Source organism: Syngnathus typhle, linkage group LG22, assembly GCF_033458585.1.
Source record: "Syngnathus typhle isolate RoL2023-S1 ecotype Sweden linkage group LG22, RoL_Styp_1.0, whole genome shotgun sequence".
NCBI classification, from domain to species: Eukaryota; Metazoa; Chordata; class Actinopteri; order Syngnathiformes; family Syngnathidae; genus Syngnathus; species Syngnathus typhle.
Genome location: NC_083759.1, coordinates 5502075 through 5520049, shown reverse-complemented (window position 1 = coordinate 5520049; position 17975 = coordinate 5502075). Strand labels below are relative to the sequence as shown.

Sequence of the window (17975 nt, the reverse complement as noted above, 5' to 3'; positions counted from 1 at the left end):
TCCTGTCAAACTGCATAACTTGCATTATTCTCTCGGTAAACATACCTCCCACTGGACATAGCTCACACCGAGACATAGTTACACCCTTTTATTATGAATTTTGATGATGAGAATTTGTTCCAAAAAAGTTACCTGGAAAGGAACACAAACAACTGGAATTGTCACCTCAGTCCCCCAAAATTGAATATTATTGAAAATGTGTACGTGATTTAACGTATGCTCGGAAACCATCAAACCTGACTCAACTGAACAGGTGTCCAATAAATCTCAGTTGACTCCCTAAAGCACAGGTGTCAAACTCCAGGTCGGGGGGCCGCTTGTCTGTCATGACCCTCACAAAAATCTTTATCAAAATGTTTCTCATGCGCAATAAACGAAAGTTTTCTTTTCCAAGCCTCGAACTTTGAGTCGTCAATGGCCGACAGCTGATTGTTCTGCTTCTGGGAAAGAAATCCTGTTCCTCTTGAGACAAACATTTTACCGGGAGTTGTCTTAATACTTCGTAGCAGCTGAGAGTTCCGTAAGTTTCAAGAGGTTATCTTCAAGGCGGGACAACGGGGGGGAATGTTTATTCATACATATTGTAAAAGCAAGCTGTTGCAATATGCTAGTAAATAAGATGAATTGTGAAGAAATTGTGTCATGTTCTGCTGAGTCATCGTCACGCATGAGGGAGTCTGTTTGATAAACTTGATGTTGCTGCAAAATTAAACTAAGCTTTAAGAGAAGTGAAACCGTTATAGCGGGACTACAAGAAGAGAAGGAAGCAGGAGCCGTTGAGTAGGTAGGACTCGTTATAACTTGTTTAAATACAATGTAAATTCATTTATCAACCTTTTAAATGGTAAAACAGATGTCAAAGAATACATTTTAGCATTTTACAACTTTTTGGAATATTGATGTATTGATCAAAAGTCATCTGAAACAAGTTTGAAGGTAGCGTAAAGAGCATTTTATCTGGTGAACATTTATTTTCTTTTTTTGAATGTGTGTTTATGGGTATTATTATTATTATTATTATTATTATTATTATTATTATTATTATTATTATTATTATTATTATTATTATTAGGGTGTGCTGGAGCCTACATCAAAAATGTATTACGTCTCACATTACAATTTTGTTGATCATTTGTTAACATTGCTAGCATGAGCACTGAACAGCCAGAAAAAAACATGTTATAACTGTTTGCATTTTCTCCCACAGACTTGTGAAAGATCGGCTGCCATCATGGGCGAGTGGTCCATCTTATCAGAGCTGTTGGACAAGGTCGAATCGCATTCGACTATATTTGGCAAGGTCTGGATGAGCGTTTTGTTCGTCTTCAGAATCTTCATTCTAGCAGCTGGAGTAGACAGAATATGGGGAGATGAACAAGCAAATATGGACTGTAACACCCAGAGCCCCGGCTGCAAGAATGCTTGCTATGATAAGTCCTTCCCCATATCTCACACACGTTTCTGGGTGCTCCAAATCCTAACCGTCTCAACACCTACATTCATCTATCTGGGTCACGTCCTGCTTGTTATTCGCAAAGAGAATAAGATCAGGCGACACAATCGTGACCCCAACAGGATAATCAAATCTCCCAAATATTCGGATGAAAATGGCAAGGTGAAGCTTAAAGGCTTCCTGTTGGTCAGCTACATGATGCAGCTTGTGTTCAAGATCTTGCTGGAGGTGGGCTTCATCGTGGGCCAGTACTTCATCTACGGTTCCATTCTCATACCTGATAAGATTACGTTCCAAGGCGGAAGTTGTCGGACTGACACAAACTGCTTCATTAGCCGTCCGACTGAAAAAAATGTGTTCATCATTTTTATGTTGGTGATGGCTGTCATCTCTGTACTGCTCAACATTGCTGAAATGTTTCATTTGATGATATTGAAGATCAAGCAAAGATGAAAGAGGAGCATTGGCTCATTTCTTCGTCAATAAATTTGCCCAATGTTTAGAAATCCAAACAAATAATCCGGCTTCCATTGAGGTCCAAAACTATAACGTGAAAGATTGAAATTTTACCTGATAATGTATGACGCACTATTTTGAGATGATAATGAGATGCCCTATGCAGGTCACAACACAAATACAGCCCTGCACTTTTATTATTCCTGTGCTCTCGTTTATACAATGTTATTTTTGTGTGTGACATTTTTCTAAATTCTTGAGCTGTGATGGAAGTGCAAAATTGTTGCCTGCTAGTCTTGTTGCCATGTTATGTATTGTATGACAACTACTTGTTGTTGTTTTTTATACTTTCTGTACATCTGCAAATGAACCGCAAATAAACTAAAGTACAATATGAATTGTATTTTATATTACCAAAACAACTCTAATCACCCAAAAGTTGTTTGTAGGCTAATACCAAACAAGAAAATTATTTGAATTCAGCTTTTAAGATTTTTTTTTTTAAAGGGGAGAGATTGATGACGTCACTTCCACACCGGAAGTCATCGTGTGTAAGTAAAAGAGACCGTTACTTGAGAACTGTCTTGAGACAAGACATACAATTAGGGTTCTACAGCTACTATTTCACACTAAAATGTCACCAATACCATCGTAGTCGTGTTTAAATCCCTTACTGGCTTCCTTTTATTCCATTGAGGCTTTTTCCTTTCCGACCACGAAGCTGTTTTCCGACTGCTGTTATGTAAAGCGTCTTACCACTGCCAATGTGGAACAGAGGTGATCTTGACGATGGATACGATTCGAATAAAACAGGTGAGGTTTATTATTGTTATGCGATTAAATAGGTCATAATATTGTGACTTGCTTGTTGGTTGACGTGTAGTGGCCAATATACGGCGTTTGTTGATTTAAAAGGATGAACTGCGGTCGACTAGAATTTACGTCACTTGGTGGGCAGCAAGAATGCACGAAAACGTCGCGTGGCGCACAGAAGCTAGTTCTATATACCATGTTTTTTCTTCTCCCCTCAAAAATATTTCATATTATTTTCAATTTAATTGTACAGCAGTTCCAATTATTGGTGGAAATGGTTTGAAATAAGATATTTAGTCCAAAACATTTATCTTTGTCTCGGTTTTTATGTCACAAAGACCTGGCATTGAACAGGGGTGTGTAGACTTTTTATACCCACTCTATCTAATTAGCTCACTATCTTGTACATTTACTTATTTAATCTTTGTATTCAGATAAGTATGTGGGGTTAGGAAATTTCTTTACAGGGAAATAATAAAAATAACATTTTGGTTAAGCAACTTACATTACATTGACAAAGAAAGCTGGCCATTTTTACCTCTAAATGGATCAATAATTTGTAAAATAACAATTAGATATATATATATGTATATGTACAAAAAAAGTGTTACTAATGTGAATAGGTACTTTTGGAAATAAAAAGTATCGTATAAATAGTATTGCTAGACTTGATTTAATCTACCTGGAGTTTCTGGTTTTATTCAAATTACTCGTATGAATCTGTACAAAAGTTTAGCTTTATCAATAACAGAAAAGTCATACTACACACCTGCACACACCTAACATTTGAAACTATGAATGATTCCATTAATCAAACAGTTCTCGACAAAGAAGAGGGACCGTTGCTAAATAATTTCTAATGTCGTTTTAAGGTTCAAGTCGTGGCGGCTCTCCTGGGTGGGTTCCTACCCACGAATCATCCTGGCACAGCAAGCAGCCTGGACCTGGGAACAGCATTTTTGGACGTAGACACAGTGCTGTGTCCGACAGTGGTGACACCGGCATTGGTACCTACTGCTCTGATAGCGTGGAAGGTAGTTTTTTTCTTTTCTTTTTTTTTCTTCAAGCTTACCATTAACTAATTCATTGCCTTTGACCGATATAGACGTCAAAGATCCATTTTAACTGGGCCAGCAGTGAATGAGTTAAGTAAATTTGGGCCCAAATTAATTGTCTCTTTCCCCTGTAACTCCTGAAGATGACTCCTGCTCAAGCACCACACCTTCATCTCTCCAGCCGTTGTCCCGACGTCACTCTAGTCAGGAGGATGGGTTCGGCGGGAGCGCCTCGGTTGTCCACGCCAAGCCATCACCATCCACATTATCATATGCCGGTCTGAGAACGACAACCTCATCCAGCAGCACCGCTCATAGGACCAAATCTTGCCAGCTGACTCCTCCTACCACGTCTCCCCTTGATGCACAAATTACCGTTGACATGCAGGATCAGCAGCCCATCAGGAGGTGGTCCTCTCTCACTAAGTTATCATCTGGTGTTGAGAAGAACTCCAAGAAGACGTCAGTCCATCAACACAGTGCAGATTCACATGGCTCCCTGGACAGGGGTCTGCTCTATGGCTACAGAAAAGAACCCCGTGGTTTAAATAGGGACCTGTATTTACCTCTATCTTCCTCTTTGCTCTGTCACAGCTTATTACAACGCTCTCCTGGTGCAGGTCCTTACTACTGGAGCAAACATAGTAGTAGATCTGCTTTGGAAACTGATTTATCACTGTCCTCATCTCTATCCTCACCTAGTAAACACAGCAGTTTGGACATGAACCATAGTAGTTTAGCAGAAGCTAAGATGCCTCTTGGAGGTAGTCAAGTTTATGGCCTCAGTTTATCAAAGCTAGCAGACTCAGCTCTTGGTCACCCAGTTGACAGAGACTCCCCAATTCAGCCAGCTGTCCGCACACAAATGTGGTTGACAGAGCAGATGGAATATAGCTCCAAAGTAGAACACGGAGGAGAAAATGCCCAGATGGTTGGTAGTGAAACAAAGATCTGTGGTGGAGATGGAGCATCACATGGGCAAGGCATGAACCAGGTAAGAGTGACAGTGCAGCATATTCTCTCTTTTTTTATGTATTTAATGAAAACATACTTGCTTGTGCATTTGCAGACGCTGCACGGGACATCCCATTTTGCCAACACTTTAGTGAAGGTTAAAGAGGGAATGCTGAGACAAAAAGAACTTGAGATAGATAGGTAAGTTGTGACCCACTTTCCACGCTTAGGCTTAATAGGCACCAGTGAGAGTTAAGATTTTTTTTTTCAGACAGAAGCAGCAGATCCTGCAACTCCATGCCCGCATTCGAGAAAATGAGCTGAAAGCCCAGCAGGTGCTACATAGTCAGAGGTGGTTTGAAGACCCTCAAATTCTGAAAATGAAGGTACCCTCTATCATAAATACTTCCTCACTATAATCTGAATATGCTCTGTGGTAACGCTTGTGCTTGCCCAATAGAAGTCAGTGAAGGAAGTACCGTCTGATCGACTGTGTTGCGATGAAGAACTCAGCAGGAAGCTGGCAGTGTCCGAACTGGAAGTACTTCATCTTACTGAACTGTACAAGCAAGCTACTCAAAGATATACTGAAGACCTCAAGAAACTGGAAGATAAGGTAGTGGGAATCACACATTAAAAAAAAAAAAAAAGAAGAACCACAGGCTGCTTATTTTAAAAGTGTTTTTTTGTTTGTTTTATATTGTTTTGCGAAGAAATGAGATTGACTATGCAATTATGCCTTATCGTGTTTTTAAAACACATGCTTCTGTGATCAGATAAAGACAAGGGATCGCTACATCTGCAGTCTGAAGAAAAAATGTCAGCGGGAGAGCGAACAGAACCAAGAAAAACAGCAACGCATCGAAACTCTAGAGAAGTACCTTGCTGACCTGCCAACTCTGGGTGAAGTACAAGTCCAGGCACTGCAGGTACACGCACACCTTTTTATGTTCTTTTTGGGGCAGTTCTTTCTAAATTAAAAGAAATAAATTAAACAAAAAATAATAAATCTATTTTTAATTCAAAATCTAATAGGTCAGTAATTAAAAAAAAAAAAACATAATAATGGTAGTCCCACAATATAAAATCACTTCTGTCATGATCTGTCGCTTAAAGAAAAAAAATCATTAAAAACCGACTGCTGAATTTCATAATTGCACATTGTGTGTGTGTTTTTATTTTTTTGTGTGTTCAGCTGGAAGAGGTGCAGTTGAGAGCTCAGAATCTGGAGAAAACAGTGTGTCACTTGCAGAAAAAATTGCAAGACAGCTATACTCTGTTGAAGGAAAAAGACATCAAGCTTGAGATGCAAGCCAGGAGAGAGAAGGAGTTGATTGCTTCTGTACACGGGTACTAATCTGATTTAACTAGCTGGTATCTGCTTCTTACTAGCTTAGTTTGAGGTTTCTTCTAGGCTGTTATCATGCTTAAGTATTTCAAGCTTCCCTTGCCTCTCTGCTAACACCTGTCACTGGCATTTCTGTTGACTCAAGGTTGCAGCAGAAGGTGCAGAGATGTTTGGAGGATGGAGTGAGGTTGGACCTGAAGCATCTGGAGGTGGAAAATTCTCAACTCCTGGAGAAACAAGACCACAGCAGCAAGGTGGGGTTTGGAACGGAGCGCATTTGTGCTGAAGTAGATGTAGCGAATGTGGTCATTAACATCTTCTCTGTGTCTCCGCTTAGCTCATTGAGCATCAGAAAAAACAGATTGAGAGGCTCAACACACAAGTGAAGGTATGCTAATCAAAGTCTATCCATCCTGTCTTCTCCACCTAATATCTGGCACATGAAAGTGACCCAGGTCGGATTTAAAAAAAAAAAAAAATATATATATATATATTGGAGAAATACATACCCTTATTAATTATTATACTGTCTGCTGTATGTTGACAGGTGACCAGTTCAAGACTTCAGAAAGGAAGAAACCTTTCACAACAGTTAAGTCCTCCAGACAACCAAGAAGGTTCATCCTTTGACTCTACAACCCTGTCACAGGTCATTTATTTATTTCATGTCTTGGCCTAGAAAAGATTGTGTACAAATAGTTTTGCTAACGACTTTTGAGAAGATCTCTTAAACGTGTACACTGTGTGTTAATGGATGAATACCTGCCTACAGGACAACACTCAGTCGAATGTGGAGATTCCACAAATGGGGCGACTCTTGAAGGAGCTGTCCTTGTGTCTTCTGGACCTTCAGGCTCTTCGCAGCATCCTGGTGCAGAGAGCTCAAGGAAAGGAACTCAACTTGTCCCTGCTGCTGGGCATGACATGTATGTGGACAACATTCTTCACAACGGCACCGAAATCTGTTTGATGAATGTTACATTTCTGAATATGTTAGAACATTGTGCAGCTGTAGTCACATGAAGCTATAATATAGGCTGACTGAATGATTTAAAACTTTGAAGTTTGTTTTCAGTCCTAGTTGACCCTAAAGAATAAAATGGACCATGTTTGTTTCTTTTAAATTGACACAAACAGATTGACGTGAAAGGACAGCTTACGTTAGCACCTCAGACTAATGAAATAACTGGACACACCTAACTTGCGGTTTATGACTAATATGGCTATCACTTTTGGTAAAATCACACCTTTTTCCATACAGATTGCTCAAAGATGATAAAGGTGTTGATTCGGAGAAAGGATCTTTTCTGATGTCACTTCCTATGAAGTGAACTTAATAAACTATTTTTATTGTCTTTTGCTAAGCTCAATTGCATAATGTCTGTCATTTCTGTGCAGCATTGAGTCTGTCTGCAGAGGAGAGCGAGTGCAGCGACACGCAGGAGGAAGTCATCCCATTGAAGCTGCTTGAAGTCAGCCAGCTGAGGAGGGGCATTGACGAACTGAGGAAAAACATTGCCGAATGCCACAGCCACTATGTGGTCGACAGCTGAGATGCCACCAGCATTCACGCCGGCCAACTGGAATGCCGCTTTTCCCTTTCTTTCCATGTCCAATTATGCTAACATGGAAACTTGCATCGGCTGTGCGAGTGACCCACTTCTGACTCACGCCATTGAGGCAGTCATTTCCAGGAAAAGTTTGGTGAAAGTGGCTTCCAAGAGACAAACCAGGAGGACGAATGGAAAAGTGGCCAACAGAGTTCACCACAGCTATGCAAAATGATTAAGCGCGTTTTCACACTTTGATATGTAAAGTTACAAAGTCTACATTTCAACCAGTATGAACAGTTAAGCGGTTTTAGGCTTCAGGTTTGTGGCACTTGTTATAATTAAGACCTAATCCTCTCCGTATTACAACTTTATTTTCAAACAAATATACAAATATGTTCCAATGTTGCAATGTAGTTTTCCTTTTCAGTGTTTAAAGAACCAACACACATTAATTTGTTTTCTTAAAATGTGCTTGCTCAGAATTATGGCAGCTTGAGAGACAAACTGGACAGAGATATAACCATTACGTCTTCTCTTGTTTTACAATGTTATTCTTGTATAGTCCAAAAATGTACTTAATGTGACAATATATTAATGAATTATTTTTGTATAGTTTTATAATTCTTGCTTGTATTTATAGAAAAAAGATAATGTATTCAACAACAATGTACAGACAAGCATGGCTCAGGATTAATTTTAATATCAGTACACCATGCATAATCTCTCCATAATTGCTTCCGTCCAGATATTCGATTGTGTATAAATGATAGTTTTGTTATGCATCATGAACAGTTAAATTAAGCAAATGATGATTTATGTTTAGCTGTTTATCAAACCAGAAAACAGAAATTGGTTTATGTATTGGATGTCATGTTTGATCCATATTTAGCCTTTTCTTTTTTTTAATTAATATACCAAAGGGAAAAAGTGAACACTTGATGTTATACTTAAACAAAGTCAGTTGTTTTATTACTTTTTGGGGTATATATATTTTTTAACGTTCTATATAATCATCTTCAATGCAATGCAATGTTTTAATGATACAGAGCATTGGATTACTGTTGGCTTGTGAGTGAACGATTCGTTCAAAAGAACGATCTTTTCAGTGAACGTGAGTGAACGGATCACTTCCTGAAGTTATTCGGGGTTTTTTTCAGTTCATGACTTCAACCAACATGCAATGACGTAACTTGTACCACACCGTAGGTGTCGGTAACGCGCATTGAAGCTGGTGCAACGTCGCCGTAAAACAAAACAAAGAAAAATTACATAACTTCCCGTTCACAAACGAGTCAGTGAATTGCATTTCCCGTTCACCAACGGTCACAGATCAAACAGCCAATCAGGAGGTGGGGGTGAGGGAGGGTGTGGCACTTTTCACTTTCAGTAAAGCTTTGACCGTGATTTATCCCTAATAAAGTGGCCTGTTATTAGGTACACCAAAAAATGGCGGTGTACCTAATGGAGTGTCCAAGTGACGTCACAGATGAAACAGCCAATCAGGAGGTGGGGGTGAGGGCGGGTGTGGCACTTTTCGCTTTCAGTTAAAACAGGGGTGTTGACCGCCAGTCCTTGGGGGCCGCGTTCCAATATGTTGTCCAAGTTACCCTCGTTAACCACACCTGCGTGAAAAGATCAGTTCATTTTCACGTTCTGCAGGAGCCTAACTTTTCACGCAGGTGCACTTAACGAGGGAATCTTGGAAAACATGTTGGAATGCAGCCCTGAGGACTGGAGTTTGACACCTGTGACCTTTGACCATGATATTTCCCTAATAAAGTGGCCTGTTATGAGGTACACTTGGAAATGGCGGTGTACCTAATGGAGTGTCTGTGTGATTCCCTCGTTAAGTGCACCTGCGTGAAAACTTTTAGCTCCTGCAGAACGTGAAAGTGGCTAAAACTTTTCACGCAGGTGTGATTAACGAGGGTAACTTGGAAAACATATTGGAACGCGGCCCGAGGACTAGAGCTTGACACCTGTGACCTTTGACCATATGTCCCTAATAAAGTGGCCTGTTATTAGGTACACTTGAAAATGGCGGTGTACCTAATGGAGTGTCCAAGTGACGACACAGACCAAACAGCCAATCAGAAAGTGGGGGTGAGGGCGGGTGTGGCACTTTTCACTTAAACCAGGCGTGTCGACCTCCAGTCCTCGGGGGCCGCGTTCCAATATGTTTTCCAAGTTACCCTCGTTAAACACACCTGCGTGAAAAGATCAGTTCATTTTCACGTGCTGCAGGAGCCTAACTTTTCACGCAGGTGCACTTAACGAGGGAATCTTGGAGAACATGTTGGAATGCGGCCCCGAGGACTGGTGTTTGACACCTGTGACCTTTGACCATGATATTTCCCTAATAAAGTGGCGTGTTATGAGGTACACTTGGAAATGGCGGTGTACCTAATGGAGTGTCCAAGTGACTGTAGATTATAGATTAGAAATAGATTAAGATACGAAGCAAACTTTATTTAAAGGCTGAAATAACTGCTCGGCATACATTTATCAATAACAATGCATACGAGTGGAAAGCTTCAGTACAAACAAGAGGAACCAGAATAACAAAAGCAAAAAAAATGACACAAACATGTTTAGGTCAGTGAGTTTTAGTTTACTAAATTTTCCACTTCAAGTGGCAAAAGCACACCAAGTCTTTCTGGGCTGTCAATGTTGGTGACACTGAGTACAAGTCACTTACACAAAAGAAAGTGATTATTTTGTACATACAGTGGAAATAAAAAGTTTACACATCCCTGCTAAAACGGACTTTTGTCTATGCATATGTACGTGTGCGTGTATGTATGTGTGTATATATTATATCTATATATATACTCATGCCAAATAAATCAGCAAACATCTGCCATTATTTAAAGAGTTTGGTTGCCCCCCAAATATGTTTCAAGTATTCTAGTTGTCTTTTCCTGTCATGTTAGATGTTATAAGCCATGTTTCACACAGCACTTCCAAAGATATTAAGAGTATAAAAGAAATAACAACAAATTGAATATATCATGAAATAGTTAAAACAGCAAGTGGAGAATAAACATTACCAAGAACTGACAATCTCTTCAAAACTGATGAAAAGACATTCAAGAAGCTGCAGGAATTGGTGTTTGGTTTAGATGACAACCAACCCCCTCATCATCTTAATTTGTCAGGGTTATATGATAGGGTCGCATCAAAGTTTTGAAATTATTATGTCACAAAAACCTGCTTTTTGCAGAAGGATGTGTAGACTTTTAAATCCACCGTATACCCACATTAGTATATGAAGACTTGCATTAAAAATTGATTACACCACTAAAGTTGAGGAGGCAGCTAGAATAGAAAAAACCAGTAGTGTAATAGTAAAGACCATAATGGATTTGAACCATAGTCACTGCCATATAAATAGAATTTTAACAGGCACGGTGGCACTGTTAGGTTTGGCAAAAGAAAGCATCTGAAGGTGTGTTTCTGGAGGGACTCAAAATATTTGGTAGGACTTTGTGGAAAGAAGGTGGTGTGGATAACTATAATGGAAACCTTACCAAACAAATCTGTCCATCAACACACAGTAACCACCAAGTCCTTTTGGGACGGTTGCATCACCTTCACTCTGCATTGCTTTTGCACGTGTACAAAGCCGACGCAAAACACTATTTGCTGAGTTTACGTGCCGGAAAATTGGGTCCAAAATGTATGGTATGACCCAGTTGGTGTAAGTAACTAAGTAACAATTCTTTCCTTCAAATCATTGCCACGAGCCCACTCCAAAGTAAAAACTTGAAACTGTACAGAAAACAACAGGGAAACAAACTAACTGCTTGTCACACATTTGATTCGGTAATCGGAAAAGAACTTGCACAATAAAACTTTGATTGGTGCGGCTGAGTGGTCTTAAGAGGAGCCATGACTGTTGGGAGCCTTGGAGGGAGTTTCCTCTGATGGTGCTTCACTGGAGATTCCAGTATCTCCATTTTCTGTCCCGTTGTTCAACAACATACTTGCTAGACCTGCTGGAAGGTATAAAAACACAGAAACAGTTTCAAATACTGTACAGTAGCAGCAGTCATTTGGCAAATAGCAATCAATTCTTCTTCTTCAAAAAAAAAAAAGGAATTCAAGCTTTTTAATAACTAAAGAAGAAAAAATTACGTCTGGTGAATTTTTAATTGCTAAACAACTCTGCAAAGAAAAGCCGTGCTAGCTTAATGCTAATGAGTTGTGATTTAACATTGCTCACATTCATGTTCATTATTCTTTTGCGTAGAACAATTAGTGGCGTACTGATGAGCTCAGACAGGACTTTCATCAGATTGTGTCATAATGTTCGGGCTAATCGGTGAATGTATACCCTGTAATGATGGTGCTGTCGAGTTGCCTCTAGGTGGCGCTGTACTATTTTCCTCGAGCTCATCCAGATAGAGTCTGTAGCGATGTCCGTTGTCGTCTTCATACTCCACATTCTCATCATCGCTGTCCACCTCTGGAGCCACGTAGACTACTTCAAACTCGATTTGTCCTGACTGGTACGAACGAAGAAGACAATGAAACCTCCGGATGTGCGTGCATGTTAATTGTGTGTATGAAGTACCTGTTGGGAGAGAATGGTGACAGCTTCCTTGTGTTTAGCATCACGCAGATTGATGCTGTTGACAGCCAAAATGGCATCTCCAACATGCAAGCCTCCACATCGGTCGGCTGGCTGGGTTGGGTGGATCTCTGAGATGAGAATAGGAACACCATGCTCTTTTCCTCCCTGAGAACACACAAAACCCAATGGAAAAATTCATGTTCTCCAAGGCCATCCAAGTGTGACTTCATTGTGCCATTATTCTCTTTGAGATGAATACAAATCAAGTGCTGTGGCTTTGAGCGCTCACTGTGATGGAGATGCCCAGACCCTCATGGTCTTCTTTGACAAGTGACACTTTTCTGATAGGACCCACTCCCTGGGTTTTCTTCAACAAGTCTGGATCCTACAACAATAGCAAAGAAATGAGCTCCAGGAACATGAACGTTTTCATTTTGACACCCACGTGCCCAACAGGTGAGGGAAGCGGTTTCTTGGGATCGTTGCGCCCCTTGCATGCTCGGATGACGGTTTTGTGGCGGTGAAGATGGATCTCGGCCTCTAGTTGGTTCCACAGCTTGTCGTGGGCCGGGCCTTTCATGTCACGGCCCAGTAACTGGATTTGCTGCACCCTAGGAGGAAAACAATCATTTTCTCAATGTAAACCTCCAAGACATGGGGACCAAGGTAAGGTCAGGCTACTAAAACAATAAGCAATAAATATTGTTCTAGAAGCAGTACACTTGGAATATACTTTGAGAGTATTCAAGTTCAATTCAATACCTGCCAGCAAGTTCCTTGTCCAAATATTTGGCAGCCAGTCGAGCACCGTACACTTCAGCCTGAAGTACTGCCATGTGTCGACGGAGCGCCTCATTTTCTTTCTTATAAAGTCTCATGTCAGCCACAAGCTTTGCCTCTGCAAACTTCTCCTTCTTGCTGGCCTGCAATTCATGTTGCTGCAATGGAGACATTCCATGTAAACACCACAAGCAGAAAACAGTCAAAATTCAATCTTCAATACTGACAATATTTGCAAAACGGCGATCTGGTTCTGCTACTACAACAACTAAAACGACACGCAGACAAACTTACCATGTGTTCCATTGTTGGGGGAGGCTTTAGCAGAAAAGAGGCAGCAGAAGAAGAGAAAGAAGTCACCGATTAGAGAAATGAATGATTCCAGCACCAGAGGTAGTTAATGCTATTCAATACATTCATAAACTTTAGGATCTTATCAGCAGTGAAGAAAGCATCAGATTTCATAATGCAGAAGAAACAGAAAAGTTAAAAGGATGTGCAAAGCCCAATTGAGTAGAGTGCCAAAAGATGTGCAAGTAAATCTTGTGATGGCTGTTAAAGTGCTTTTTTTTTTTTAATATAATTATCAACTTAAAAATGAGGACACCTAGAGTTTTCTCCCATCGACTTACGAGTCTGTCTTTGATGGATTCAGAGTCTGGAACTTGGCCTTCTTTTGCATGGAGCTGTAGTTGGAGAGCATGAAGCTGCAGTAATTGGTCATGGACTTCTCTCTCCACAACCGCCCGCTCCGCCTTGGCATCGCTTAGCTCAGAGCGAAGATCTAAAAGTTGGGCCTGGAAAGATGGAGAAGGTGATGGACAGCCATTTTGTATTGCCACTATACAGAGTTCGCCTCATTTGAATACATTGATGCGTTTTCACATTATTTTCTGTCGCTATGGTCAAAATACCAGTGTGTAAAAATTATATTCTATATTTTCAACTCAAATTCATCAGCATCATGGACGATAAATTTAAGATAAGTAAATCGTGAGTTATGATACCGAGATAATCTGCTCTGAATGTTGAAAACAAACTTTCAGTGCAACTGTAACGTCCTACAAATAGATTTAAAAAAAGAAAAAGACACTGGTAAAAGTGAATAGACGAACGGTCAAGTACTAACCTCCAGTTTATGGTTAAGTTGGAAAACAGTCTGGGATTTGTGGCACAACTGAGCAAAGCACGAGCTAAGGCTGGTCATCTTCTGCCGACCCTCGTACGTAATGTCCACTTGGTCTGGGTCTATTTCCCCAAGTAGCAAATCCACGTCCACAAAAGCTTTGTCAAACTCCTTCTCAAGCACTTCTAGCCAGCGAAACATTGACATACTGGAGCTGAGGGCCGAGTTGTGGCCCACCGGAGAGCACCCAGCAGAGGCGGACATGGCGAAAACACAGCAAACGTTGATGCTAGCTCACTAGCTACACAACGTAAGCTTGCTTTGACGATGGCAAATCTTTATGGAACCTTGTCGCTTTTAAATCATTAAATAATATTGAAATCCCGGTGACGTAATGATGTGAAAATCAAAGACAAGAATTATATGACGTTATATTTTATGAGTGAAAGTCACTGCTGATCAGGAAGTCCCTCATCATCGGCCATCCGAAGCGACTACTCAGGTCTGGGCCGTCTGTGGGAGCTCAGGGCAAAGTAATAGATTGTCGATCGATTACTTATGATCCAAAGTATCAAAAGTAACCCGTTGCCGTTCTTGCTTTATTTAGGTCTTTAAAATGGCCGCACAAACACTTTAGACATTTTGTTTGGAGCACACTAGTAAAATACATGATCTGAATTGCATTGACTTCACTTTGTGTCATTCTGATTCAATTACACAATCCCTGCCACAAAGTGCAATATATTACAAAAATAATCGTTTTTTTTCCCCAAAAGCAAGCGTAACAATGTATTTATCATGTCTCTTCAGTATAGGGTGAGTCACTATAACGTTTCCTCTTTGTATTATCTTCTTGGTGCTCTTCTATGTGTCCTGGAAGAGGAGGTATCTCAGGGAAGCTCTGCCCCTGCCCCAGAACCTGTCTGACTGTCATATTAATCCTGGAGCTATGGATGTACCGAGAGCATACAGTCCAGTCCTCCTCGGACACTTGCTCCACAACGGCGCCGCCCTCCCAGCTGCATTGCCCGGGTTCGAGAGCTGCCACTTCCTGGTTGGCAGGAACAATGCGAGGTACGGCGTGGTAAAGGAGGCGGCTCTGCCCTGACATGATCATCACATCGCCGCTGTGCATGTACATGGCGGTGGGGGGGTCTTGTCTGTGAGTGCCACCCAGGAGGAAAATCGCTGACTGGCCAAAACTGATAAAGAAACATGTGAATCATTTTATTTTACTACAAATAAAACACTATCTTGTTTTCATTTAACTCCACTCCCATACCTGAAAGACAACAGTGGGCGGCTATGATCTAATTCGGATTCATCCACGTGGATTCCTAAAGAGGAATCCGACCTGTAATAATTGAGGATTCCAGCTTCAGCATTGAAGCCTGTGAAGCCGCAGGCAGTTGCTATTTGGGAAGACAGAAGGTGGAGCTCACTTGGGAATGGAGTGTAGTGATTTGCAGAGTAAGTCTATGGAGAACCAACATGTCATTCCACACAGAAAGCGGCTTTAGTATAATTATTGTTACATTGTTATTCATCATCAAAGTTGAATGTGTAGAAAAAATTGATAATTATTTAATGAACAAAGAAATCATCCACGTTCACAACTTGGGTTACCTTGCTATTCCAGTTGTAATGATAACCCAAGGTGACCCAACGCAGCCTCTCCAGAAGAGTTCTAGGCTCTCTCTTTCCGACAGAAGGACAACTGGAGGATATTTAAACATGCTGTCATAATCATGCTACTCGAAAAGGTGTCATTGTGGTCCAAAAGCTGTATGTTTATTACTTGGAAATGCAAGATTTGAATTTTTTTAAATAACAAAAATAAACTACTTTAAACACGCGTGCAGCGTTACTTTTTTTGCAGATATAGACAGGTAAACCTGCCTCACCTGAGGTTGGGTACACTCTTGGTCCAGATATCCTGAGTGTCAGTGGGAGACATGTGCATGTCCAGGTTGCAGACATTTGGCTTCTGAGGGTAAGTCTTCAAACATTGTCGAACCCAGAAGGGCTGGGAGCCGCGACTAAACGGGTTAGTGATGAAGATGAACCCTGAAAAACAATACAAAACAATAAGCAAACATTGTCATGATCTTTACGTTATAATCATTACCTGGGTAGCCCTGCAGGGTGAAAGCTTTCCAGTCTTGGACAGGATGTAATCCAACCTTGGCAGCATCACTATCATGCACAGCAGCTGAATCTAGTTTCGCTGGAAATATCTGCCACATATGCACTCGGAATTAAGTCTAATTTTTTCCGCTTTTTCTAAAAATAAATTCTTTATGTATGCAAGGAATGACAATTATGAATCTCACATTTCAATTTACAGTAGACATATTGGTGACGAAGAAAATGTCTGACGTTTACCATTGTAGGACTACAAATTAGTGTACAAATAATGTTTGATCAGATAAATTCAGACAGTTCCTTATTTTATTTTGATTAATAAGTCTTCAAAGTATAGTGCTAGTAGACACATGCCTCGCGTGAGAAAAGCAATTTTCAGGCTGTTTTGGCATTTGCTTCACCTTGTCATTTGTCACACATTTGGAAAAATCAATAACATCGTTGAAATCCGGCGGAGGGCTTCTGCGCTTATACAACTTAAATATTTTTCTAAAAGCATCCTCTCCGGTTTCCACCACGGACGCCGCCATCTTGGCCATGTCTTGATCTACTGTCCTGCGTAAGACGTCGGTGCAGGGACTGCCGCCTGGTGGTCGGGAGGTGCAATGATCAGGACTCACACGTATCTGCTCCAGAGCATTTCTCAAACAAAAGATGCCGATAACACTCCAAAGACTAAAACACTAAATAGACTAAGTTGATGCTTGACTTCTTTAATTTTTAAGAATAAAAAAACTGACCAATGTCTAACCGGAAGTTGCACATTACTTCCTAGGTCAAAGTGTCGATTCAGGTGAAAACATGGCGGCGCCGGCTAAGAAAGTGTTTGAGCTTTTTGTATCCAAAGTTCCATGGACGGTTGCTGGCAGTGAGTTGTTTTTATTTTACATTTAAATATATGATTTCTGTTATGTGGTCGTTGTAAGTGTCTGTCCGTTCACTGAACGTTTAATGTGTTTATCACCTTTTGTCACCTCTACTTCTAGCTAACATGGGCTACTCGTATGTATTGACTTGTGTTTCAGAGGAGATAAAGGAGTACTTTGGCCAGTTTGGACAAGTTAAAAAGTGTCTACTTCTATTTGTAAGTAGCCCCATAAACGAGTCACCTGTAGGACATCTCAGGTCTATTTTATTCTTTTTTTTTTAATTTCCTACACGACCTATTTTGTAACAGGATAAAGACACTGGGTTCCACAGAGGATTCTGTTGGGTGGGATTCAGCACCGACGAGGGAATGAACAACGCACTGCAGAAAGAGCCACACTTACTGGAGGGAGCAAAGGTAAAGTGCATCATACATCATGTGCTTACTAGTGGTTTGGATATATAATGTCCCAATATGAAACTCAAATGGTTGCAATATTTGTTTAGATCAGAGCTTGTTCCAAACCCCCACACATTCTGCAAACTGAAGAGAACAGACTGTTTAATATCCAAAGGATCAATTTGACCTCCAAACTTAATGTATTTTCAGCTTCAAGTTCAGAAGAACCGGCGGCCATTTTCTGGACGGAAATCGAATAAAAATGAAAATGACTGAATTGTCTCCCAGTGATCGCCCAGGAATGTCCGTTTATGTCTGCCAACATCTGTCCGAGTGTCTCTGAATTCAATTGTGAAATTTGTTTTTTTCCTGTCATGTATGACAATAAAAAAAAAATATTGAAATCCAATTTGGTAACTGCTACTTGGTCATTGGGAAATTCAGCAAGG

The 17975-nt window shown here is 40.5% G+C and overlaps 5 protein-coding genes across 7 annotated transcripts; 3 read left to right on the top strand and 2 right to left on the bottom strand.

The window, feature by feature from the left end:
• The first annotated feature begins 23 nt into the window (after positions 1–23).
• Positions 24–2307, top strand: LOC133146389 (gap junction Cx32.2 protein-like). Its single transcript, XM_061270109.1, has 2 exons — positions 24–784; positions 1208–2307. Exon 2 carries the CDS (start codon positions 1232–1234, stop codon positions 1904–1906), a length of 675 nt encoding a protein of 224 aa, XP_061126093.1. The 5' UTR covers positions 24–784; positions 1208–1231; the 3' UTR covers positions 1907–2307.
• Positions 2308–2450: 143 nt separating this feature from the next.
• cep85l (centrosomal protein 85, like) lies at positions 2451–8564 on the top strand. Its single transcript, XM_061270093.1, has 13 exons — positions 2451–2722; positions 3595–3756; positions 3921–4771; positions 4847–4932; positions 5003–5117; positions 5192–5347; positions 5508–5660; positions 5927–6081; positions 6225–6333; positions 6417–6467; positions 6627–6728; positions 6852–7005; positions 7478–8564. The coding sequence occupies exons 1-13, from the start codon at positions 2674–2676 to the stop codon at positions 7630–7632; spliced, it is 2298 nt and encodes a 765-aa protein (XP_061126077.1). The 5' UTR covers positions 2451–2673; the 3' UTR covers positions 7633–8564.
• Positions 8565–10080: 1516 nt separating this feature from the next.
• Positions 10081–14615, bottom strand: gopc (golgi-associated PDZ and coiled-coil motif containing). 3 transcript variants are annotated; one of them, XM_061270103.1, is made up of 9 exons: positions 14118–14615; positions 13621–13785; positions 13283–13306; positions 12971–13146; positions 12654–12819; positions 12498–12593; positions 12209–12373; positions 11969–12140; positions 10081–11627 (listed from the first exon to the last, which is right to left on the bottom strand). In XM_061270103.1, exons 1-9 carry the CDS (start codon positions 14376–14378, stop codon positions 11512–11514), a joined length of 1341 nt encoding a protein of 446 aa, XP_061126087.1. In that variant the 5' UTR covers positions 14379–14615; the 3' UTR covers positions 10081–11511. The 3 variants fall into 3 exon arrangements, with proteins under 3 accessions (XP_061126087.1, XP_061126086.1, XP_061126088.1); XM_061270102.1 differs by having other exon boundaries at positions 10081–11630; positions 14118–14614; XM_061270104.1 differs by lacking the exon at positions 13283–13306 and having other exon boundaries at positions 10081–11630; positions 14118–14614.
• An 80-nt stretch (positions 14616–14695) lies between these two features.
• On the bottom strand, positions 14696–16820 carry alkbh1 (alkB homolog 1, histone H2A dioxygenase). Its single transcript, XM_061270106.1, has 6 exons — positions 16661–16820; positions 16243–16351; positions 16019–16181; positions 15741–15831; positions 15397–15590; positions 14696–15316 (listed from the first exon to the last, which is right to left on the bottom strand). Exons 1-6 carry the CDS (start codon positions 16796–16798, stop codon positions 14911–14913), a joined length of 1101 nt encoding a protein of 366 aa, XP_061126090.1. The 5' UTR covers positions 16799–16820; the 3' UTR covers positions 14696–14910.
• A 170-nt stretch (positions 16821–16990) lies between these two features.
• On the top strand, positions 16991–17935 carry slirp (SRA stem-loop interacting RNA binding protein). Its single transcript, XM_061270110.1, has 4 exons — positions 16991–17127; positions 17285–17343; positions 17437–17544; positions 17737–17935. The coding sequence occupies exons 1-4, from the start codon at positions 17061–17063 to the stop codon at positions 17800–17802; spliced, it is 300 nt and encodes a 99-aa protein (XP_061126094.1). The 5' UTR covers positions 16991–17060; the 3' UTR covers positions 17803–17935.
• The last annotated feature ends 40 nt before the right edge of the window (positions 17936–17975 follow it).

Excerpts from the sequence above, each read along its gene's own strand:
- LOC133146389 (XM_061270109.1), top strand. The coding sequence starts at position 1,232 with ATGGGCGAGTGGTCCATCTTATCAGAGCTGTTGGACAAGGTCGAATCG.
- cep85l (XM_061270093.1), top strand. The coding sequence starts at position 2,674 with ATGTGGAACAGAGGTGATCTTGACGATGGATACGATTCGAATAAAACA. Across the intron at positions 2,723-3,594 it reads ATACGATTCGAATAAAACAG|GTTCAAGTCGTGGCGGCTCT; the intron begins GTGAGGTTTATT and ends TGTCGTTTTAAG. Across the intron at positions 6,082-6,224 it reads TTGATTGCTTCTGTACACGG|GTTGCAGCAGAAGGTGCAGA; the intron begins GTACTAATCTGA and ends TGTTGACTCAAG.
- gopc (XM_061270102.1), bottom strand. The coding sequence starts at position 14,378 with ATGTCCGCCTCTGCTGGGTGCTCTCCGGTGGGCCACAACTCGGCCCTC. Across the intron at positions 13,147-13,282 it reads CCCCAACAATGGAACACATG|CAACATGAATTGCAGGCCAG; the intron begins GTAAGTTTGTCT and ends TCTCCATTGCAG. Across the intron at positions 12,141-12,208 it reads TCACCATTCTCTCCCAACAG|TCAGGACAAATCGAGTTTGA; the intron begins GTACTTCATACA and ends CGTTCGTACCAG.
- alkbh1 (XM_061270106.1), bottom strand. The coding sequence starts at position 16,798 with ATGGCCAAGATGGCGGCGTCCGTGGTGGAAACCGGAGAGGATGCTTTT. Across the intron at positions 15,591-15,740 it reads ATTACAACTGGAATAGCAAG|ACTTACTCTGCAAATCACTA; the intron begins GTAACCCAAGTT and ends GGTTCTCCATAG. Across the intron at positions 15,317-15,396 it reads CGCCCACTGTTGTCTTTCAG|TTTTGGCCAGTCAGCGATTT; the intron begins GTATGGGAGTGG and ends TTTCTTTATCAG.
- slirp (XM_061270110.1), top strand. The coding sequence starts at position 17,061 with ATGGCGGCGCCGGCTAAGAAAGTGTTTGAGCTTTTTGTATCCAAAGTT. Across the intron at positions 17,128-17,284 it reads TCCATGGACGGTTGCTGGCA|AGGAGATAAAGGAGTACTTT; the intron begins GTGAGTTGTTTT and ends CTTGTGTTTCAG. Across the intron at positions 17,344-17,436 it reads AAAAGTGTCTACTTCTATTT|GATAAAGACACTGGGTTCCA; the intron begins GTAAGTAGCCCC and ends ATTTTGTAACAG.